Source organism: Salmo salar, chromosome 28 (assembly GCF_965601325.2).
Source record: "Salmo salar chromosome 28, fSalSal1, whole genome shotgun sequence".
Lineage (NCBI taxonomy): Eukaryota > Metazoa > Chordata > Actinopteri > Salmoniformes > Salmonidae > Salmo > Salmo salar.
In genome coordinates this window covers 24,598,328-24,606,704 of record NC_138318.1, presented here as the reverse complement: position 1 = coordinate 24,606,704, position 8,377 = coordinate 24,598,328, and the positions used below count along the sequence as shown (strand labels likewise).

General features: G+C 42.3%; 1 protein-coding gene across 2 annotated transcripts; it reads left to right on the top strand.

Annotated features, from left to right (window-relative positions):
* The first annotated feature begins 1,100 nt into the window (after positions 1 to 1,100).
* LOC106589723 (polycomb group RING finger protein 5-A) lies at positions 1,101 to 7,482 on the top strand. Of its 2 annotated transcripts, none has more exons than XM_014179997.3 (9): positions 1,101 to 1,243; positions 2,257 to 2,385; positions 2,740 to 2,836; positions 3,257 to 3,312; positions 3,468 to 3,527; positions 3,706 to 3,854; positions 4,595 to 4,693; positions 4,877 to 4,966; positions 7,122 to 7,482. In XM_014179997.3, the coding sequence occupies exons 1-9, from the start codon at positions 1,219 to 1,221 to the stop codon at positions 7,167 to 7,169; spliced, it is 753 nt and encodes a 250-aa protein (XP_014035472.1). In that variant the 5' UTR covers positions 1,101 to 1,218; the 3' UTR covers positions 7,170 to 7,482. The 2 variants fall into 2 exon arrangements, with proteins under 2 accessions (XP_014035472.1, XP_014035473.1); XM_014179998.3 differs by having other exon boundaries at positions 1,104 to 1,243; positions 2,101 to 2,385.
* Positions 7,483 to 8,377: the final 895 nt, after the last annotated feature.

Sequence of the window (8,377 nt, the reverse complement as noted above, 5' to 3'; positions counted from 1 at the left end):
GGAAATGTCTGAGTTTCTTAGTTCCCGAAAGGAAGTGAGCGCTGCATAAACCACAGAATGAGTTAATGTGTAGCGTGATTCAGTTTTTTTTATACAGACTAAGTCTAACGTACCACACAGCAATAACCTGTGTGCACACAGCTTATGAATTGGCAGCATCACACGCGCTGGAAAATCTCCAGCCGCGTTCGAATGCTAGTCGTAACCAGGAAACTCAAATGTCCGACTTGCAAACCAAGGTGAAAGAATCGGATCCCAAGTTTCCCACTTGGGAGGTATCAGAATCAACCTATGGGAAGCTCTACGCAAATAACTTACGTTCATTTTAACTCTGAGGTTCCAAGTTTCCAATAGCACATGAACGCAACAATGGTGCGCTCAAGACAACTCTGACGCCTTGATCACACCGAAAATAATTGTGCATTTTGGTACACCAGAAGTACATTCATTTCTAATGGAACGCTGTGCTTGCATTGCAGACACAGTTGGCGTGCGTTCTGTGTGGTACATACGTTGGATTTATCGATGCGTACATGGCTTGACAGAAATGGTAGCAGAAGGTGAACGCTGAACTTTTCTTGCACACATATCCAGATGATGCTGCGTACCATTTTGTGTAATGACACTATCGATATGATCAGGCATGAACTCCGAACTAGGAAATCTCCGACCTCCGACTTCAGTGCATTCAAGAGAACTGGGAACTCGGGGAAAAACGAGCACTGACTGGGAAACTCTTTGACAGTCATCCAACTCGGAATTTCAAGTCGGAAACTCGGGCATCGTGGTGCTTTCAAGACAACTGGGAACTCGCAAAAACACAAGGCCAAATCCTGACGACAGTGATTTTCAGGTCGGAAAGTCAGAACTCTAAAAAGATGCCTGAGTTAGATGACCATCGGAGCTCGTTTTTTTTCGAGTTCCCAGTTGTCTTGAACGCACTGAAGTCTAAAAGCCGGATATTTCCGCGTTTCGAGTCCCCAGTTGCTTTGAACGCGGCATCCTAGTGTTACGACTTTTCCGACTTGAAGATCACTGACGTCACGATTTTTGCCATTACGAGCTCGTTTTTTCCGAGTTCCCAGTTGTCATGAACGCACCATCAATTCCGTATTCTTGCCACTAGTTTCATACTAGCCTACGTAGTTGATATCACCTAGAGAACGCAGTGTCACGGACAGACAATTCTTCTCATTCTACCAGCTATACTAAATCCTCATGGAAAAGGTAGAGATGTTACGAGGTAAGAAAAAATGTAGCCTATGTTGTTCAAACATTTCAGACAGAAAATAGCCTAAAAATAATCGGTTTATCATCCCCGTTATAGCCTACAGTCAAACTTTGGGGGTGGGATGATGGCTTATGTTTCGTCTGTCGTGTGTGACATAACTGTATGTAGGTTGCTAATGCTAGTGCTTTTTTTAAACGTTTATAGAATAGGTTTATTTAGCTCCACTTTACTTCATTCCGCTATCTCCTTGCGAGTCGCAACTTTATTTAAAGTATGTGGTGTGTCGCGAATGTCGTAGTGGCTACAGACAGCAGCCATATGTGTGGGGCTTCAATGTTGTTATGATACAGGTGACACTAACCGTGACGTTCTCTACGATGAGATGGCTTAGTGTGTAGCCTACGGATTTTCACAATGAAGCGTGTGGTCCTTTTGTATTTCTTAACTGCGTGTCAAGGATTGTTCTCGTAAACCGAGGGCATTTGTATGACGTTAACACCTTTATGTGCCCCTCCATGTACCGACTTTCTCGGTCTTCCTAGACTACTATTTATAGTTAATTTACACATGTGTTTTGTCAGTAGGACGTGTTTAAACTGTGCTATCTGGTTATCAATGCATGGTTTATGATGGGGATAGATGAAGCAGGTGCAGGCCCTAGTGGCAGCGTGACGAGTCATTTTTTAAGTATGATTTTGACAAGCGTGTATTAAAAAATGTGGTAAGTTGTTGTATTTTTATTTTATTTTGCACATTTTATTTAAATGTCACCCTGGGACGTTGAATGAGCCTGTTACCTCACCTGCGTGGGGCACATGGCATAATCATCTATTTTCCTATCTGTTCTACCTTACCTTCTGTCTGACAAGTAATCTGAGATGGTCTTTAGAAGAATGGCTTTCCCAGCCGATGAGTACTGGCTGAGGATGATGAAGACGAAGAAGATACAGGGGTCACCGCAGCAGTGTCAGGGGCTGCAGGGACCTCTGTGATTGCTGACCCCACCTCATCTCTGACCTCCCCAGCTCTGTATTGGCTGACCATGGCCACTCAGAGGACACCCCTGGTCAAAGACTTTAACCACTTCATTACCTGCTACCTGTGCAGAGGTTACCTGATCAAACCCACCACGGTCACTGAGTGCCTGCACACATGTAAGTAACACACACGTGCACATGTACACACAAACACACGTACAATCACACAATTCCTGTGCACCAGGTAATGCAACATTGTAGTGTATTCAAGTTTTAAAAAGGCTTCTAAAGTTTAAATTTCCACTTAAATGTCAGACTTCCCTTTAAAAAAAGTTTCAACCCCAACAAAAATGTCCATTAATTATAATCCACACAATTGTCCTGTTGCTACAGGAGTATTTTCCGGCTGTGAAAAACTTGTTAAATGAAGATATTTCATTCTTCTCTATACGTCCCCTCACTCCATCTTCTCCCACACACTCGAAGCGTCTTACACAATATAATAGTAGTGTGCTTTCTCTTGTTTTCCAGTTTGTAAGAGCTGTATCATCCAGCACTTTGAAGACAGTAATGACTGTCCCAAATGTGGCATTCAAGTCCATGAAACCAACCCTCTAGAGATGCTAAGGTATGACGCATACAAACGTAGTCCTCCACTAGCTTTGACCATCTCTGACAGACAACAACACTCTTAGAAAAAAAGCTGCTATCTAGAACAAAAGAAGGTTCTTCGGCTGTCCCCATAGGAAAGCCGTTTGAAGAACCCTTTTTGTTTCCAGGTAGAACTTTTTGGGTCCCATGTAGAACCCTTACCGCAGAGGCTTCTACGTAGAAACTAAAAGGCTTCTACCTGGAACCAAAAAGGGTTCTCCTATGGGGACAGCCGAAGAACCCTTTTGAAACTCTTTTTCTGAGTGAAGCTAACAACAAACACTTGGCCTTCACTTTGCTTTGAATACTGCAAGTGCACTGTCAGCACAAACCACAGCCTCCTCGTTCTCTTTACCCGTGTCACTTCCTCAACTTCACTGGTCCTCTCTCTTCTCAGGTTGGACAATACTCTTGAGGAAATCATTTTCAAGCTTGTACCTGGATTACGAGACAGTGAGTTCTTGTCATCTTCGGAAAAAACTGACATATTTCTAAATGATCAATAATTTCAATCACTCCTTAGAGGAGACTTGTCATTAGATGTAATGAGACTCATGAAAGTACCTTGTACTTCTTCTGTTTTCTTTATGACTGTGTGTGTTGACCAGAAGAGGAACAGCAGGAGATTGATTTCTGGAGGAAGAATAAATCCAAAGAAAATGGACAAGGTACGGAATAAGTCTCAGTAACGAAGTCACTCTCACAAATTGTAGTGTGTGTTACTGTAAAATGTAATAAGTATGTCATTACACATGAATAGGGTAAAGCACTGATATTGGACAACCTCTTTCAGCTAGGCTTGCTAGTATTATCTCCTAAAATCACCTGTGCTCTGCGATCCCACAGGAGACGGCCTTGGGTCTAAGAGGCTTGGACTCAGTGATGATGAGGATGGTGATGAAGATGGTCAGGATTATCACAGGAGCGACCCCCAGATAGCCATCTGCCTGGACTGTCTCCACAACAATGGACATGCTGCAGATGACACAGTGAAGGTGTGTGTGTGTTTGTGTAGCAGCTTCATGCCCATAGGGAGCAACAGGGGCACGTGCCCCCTCAGATTTGTACTGTTGAAAAATAATAATACAAAAATATATTTTTGTTGTTGATTTTTGTTGTTGTTGTTTCTCTGTAATGCTACTAGCCAGCAATTTTATGAAGTTGTCTTTAGCTAGCCCAGATAGGTTCCCAACCTCATAACTAGCTACCAAGAAGCCATTTCAGGATATCAGTCAAGTTAGAGTAGCTAGCTTGTCTGTCTATCTTAGCTGGCATGCTTGCTGGCAAGGTTGGTAGACTTTAGAAAAGCAAGCAATTGATAAATGTACTGAATAAGACTCACATTTAATTTCAATATATATATATATTTTTTAAATCAGAGATGCAGAGAAGCATATTTAGTTTGTTAAAAAAAAGAACCACCAGTCAGGAGAATACAGACAGATATGCAGAAAAATAAACATATTTTTGACATAGAACTAAGCATAATGATTATGGCTCTAGATTGCAGGAAAAAGCTGTTTTGGGTGTTTGAAAAATGCTAAATTCTACAACCCCTCAAATATTTTGTTCTCACTCAGATTTTTGGGGTGTGTGTTTGAATTATTTTCCTCTTCCAATGGGAGTGTTCTGTGTGAGTGTTTCTTTCAACATGCTCAGGCCAGTTCAGGTATTCTTTGCGTGTACTCTGTGCTATATGAATGTACAGTAAACATACTCCTGTTGTTTACCCCAGTGTTTAATGAAGAAGTTCATTCGCTGCTCTAGTCGAGTCACGGTGGGAACCATCAAGAAGTTTCTCAGTCTAAAGTTAAAGCTTTCAAGCTCTTGTGAGGTAAGATTACTACTGTTTTTATTTTAGAATGTACTTGACTTTATATTATACTGCTGATGGGTATAGAAAAGGGAATAATGTCTATAACGTGCCTTTGTGTTTGTTTACGGGCGAGCGAGCACGTGTGTATCTGTCTCTCTCTTTGTCTCTCTGTGTGTGGGTGTGTGTGTCCTCTCTCGCTAGCTGGATGTGCTGTGTAATGGGGAGATCATGGGTAAGGACCACACTCTGGAGTTCATCTACATGACCCGCTGGAGGCTGCACGGTGACAATGTGAGTCTCTTATATCATGTCCTGTTTCCGTCCTTTCCTCCACACTTCCCCTGTCTCATCCGGTTCTTAGATAACCTATCATTTTCAGTGCCCTGTTATTGATCATGTTCTCTCTGGCATGCCCAGAAATCTTCCATACCCGCCTTAATAGCCAATACACCGTAGATCACGGCTTGTCAAACATTCCGCGAGGGGTTCCAATCCGGCCCGTGGGTGGTTTGAGTAAATTTGATTTGATTTCGGGGGGAGCGAATGAACTCGATACACTTAATTTGTTTTTAACCTACATTCATACACTTTCTTGTCTGTCCAGTTCGCTAATAATCACCCAAATGAAGGCTAGACAGTCAGAGAGCATAGAAAATTCCAGAAACGATGGCTAGAGGACTATTTCTGGCAAATTTTGATGGTGAGGAAATATAACACCGTTTCTGTGCGGCCCCCTGGACCTTGTTGAAGACCGAATGCGGCCCTCGGGAAAGTGAGTTTGACACCCCTGCCATAGATAGAGCTCATTACAACATAGGATTGTGTTATTGTTATGTCATTTCCTGCCTGTCCCTACCCTCCGACCAGCTGTCTTTACTTTAGCAGTTCAGCTTTAGTTGTTCCGTCTTCTTGCCCAACTGTCACTAGTACCACGGTCAGGCATTAGACCTATTAAAGGGGCTGAGTATTAAGCCCTGTCATGTTGCCACATCCTGAACAACTCGCTCATGTTAAACAGAGAGCCAAGTGGATGGAAAGAAGCACCGAAAGTCGAATGATATTGTGCTCATCAGCCTATGAAAAATAAAGATAACCTTAAACTACATGTGTCCCCCCCAAAAAGAGGGAGGGTGGGCTTTTTACCCATTATACCAGACTCGGGGCCCTGACCTTGTGCTCACGTGCCACACCAAACTAGGCCAGACTAAGCCTAGTAGAATTCAACAATAGAGATATACGTGTGAAGGGGAGTGTGTGTGTGTAGTGTTACAAATAAATCCAGACAGTGTTTTATCGATGGATATCCAGCAAACCCCTAGGACTCATCAGTAGCAATAAAGTTTGGACTGACTGCAGATAATTGAGTCATCCCAAAAGCATAACTTAATGCCTTGGAGCTCTGCTACCTGTTTTTTTTTCTTCCAATAACTAGGGTACGAGCCAGGCTTGGTGGTATTATTTTATAGAATGAATAAATTGATCACTAACATTTTGAAGCGGAGCCATTTGCTCCCTAGTGCTCTGCTGCTCAGTGTCTCAACAGTCATCTCTTACTGTCATAGCGTGGTGTTAGAAGTCGTGGTGTTAGAAGTGCTTCAACCTCGTCAAATATTAGACCAGGACATTGTCAAATATTAGACCAGGACATTGTCAAATATTAGACCAGGACATTGTCAAATATTAGACCAGGACATTGTCAAATATTAGACCAGGACATTGTCAAATATTAGACCAGGACATTGTCAAATATTAGACCAGGACATTGTCAAATATTAGACCAGGACATTGTCAAATGTTAGACCAGGACATTATCCGAGCCGACAGGAGAGATCACTTCACAGAAAATAATAATAATCAGTGACTTTTGTCAGTTTAGAATGATTAAAAAGTAGCTAGTTAACAGCTCTCTCTCCTCTCATGAACATCCAAGCGTAGCCATTTCTATGGATACTCACCCACGCAGAGAGCACATGGAGAGCAGGGACAGACAGAGATGAGCAGCTAACAGAGAATGTTATTTCTGATTTCAGGTTCGGCCGGGCCTTAAATTTCGCAGATTCAATTGGGCCCGGGTAGGGTAGGGCCTGAATGTCGCAGGCATGTCGCAGGGCTTGGGCTTAAATGTCATGCCTGTGCAGGGCTCTAATCTGAATGTCCAATACTGCCCCCTATCTTCTTTCAGCTGTCAGCCATAGGGATCTGGGATGGTTCACAGGATAGTGTGTTCTCTTAAAACACCATACATGAAAACTTTGGCTTGAAGTCTTTTGAAAGGGGCAATTCTGTCTCTATGCATCCATTCCAGATGGAATTGCAAAGCTCATTAGTTAAATACACTCGTCAGAACGTGCCAGCATCTACTAGGCTATTTACTTTGCAAGTTGTCTTTGTATAAACTTCCAGGAAACTGAGAATAAACAGAACTGTCTTTCTACACTCTCCTCAGACATATCCCATGGTCCTGGAGTACAGGCCACGAATAGACTTTGGCTGAACAAAGCCCTTGAGAAGCCTTCATCGACAAATAAAAGCAATGACTGGATGTGCATCAAACTGAGGCCAGGGACTCATCCTTCCCAACATTTTTGAACTTCTGTTTAATTTGGTTGTGTCCTTCGTTGTTGAACATTCCGTGCTTGTGGCCAAAGTGATCTTCAAGACGAGTAACTACAGAGACAAGCTTAGCTGAAACATGGATGTATGAATGTGTCCAAATGTATTTATTAGCCAGGTACTCGGGTATCTTGGTAACCCAGCCAATGACAAGGATTGGCCTGCATCTACATGATGAATACAAGTTGGTGTGGACAGAAAATTAAATGGAAAGAAGAATAGGGAGGAATCAAGCCACTCCAAGGCCTTCCAACAGATGCCTGACTGTTTCAACAAGAAAAGTAACATTTTTTCAATTTAAGCCATTTTTTCTCTTTTATAAAATGCATAACATCCACAGATTTACCCACAATCAATCAATTGACCGAGCACCTTAATGTTGCCAAATGTTTGAGTCTAAACCGAAGCTCATTCGTCTTCATTCTGTCCCATGCTCAGTTATTATAACCAGTCTGACATGTTGCTGAAATCAACAAACACTCTGGCAGAGGCTCGGGAGCCTGCGTGATGGGAAGAGAAACGTTAAGCCTCTTTTTTTAACAAACGCATACACACACACACACACTCGCTCAACCCAAACTGCAGTGTGATTACCCTGGCTCCTGCCAATCTCAGACCTGCACTAATAGCTTTTTTGGCACCGGTCAGAGTGACCAGGTATTACATTTTAGTTTTTCAGATTAATCTTAGTATCTCTCTAGCCTAAAAAGATACAATCTTACATGTTTTGAAGGGAAACCAGTGGTGTGTACATTTCATATTGTTACTAGACCTTTGAGCTATAAATGTGTTTTTTGAAGTACATGACATTACGAGATATGAATTATGCCAATTATGGATCTTTGATCACAGAATAGTATTGGGCACTGTAAGAACTGGTTGGCATAAGGCTTATTGTATTAGCGTTGAGGTGTAGTGTACTGAAGCTGACTCTTTCACAGTGATTCAGTATAGAGTATACCGTGTCTGCTTCATTACCTAGTCATCTCAAGTTTAGCCTTTTAAACTCTAATCTATGTTGATGTGGTTTATATGTGAAAACCATTGAGGTGTGTTCCTTGCAGTGAAGCCAACCTGTCCTTGTGCTGA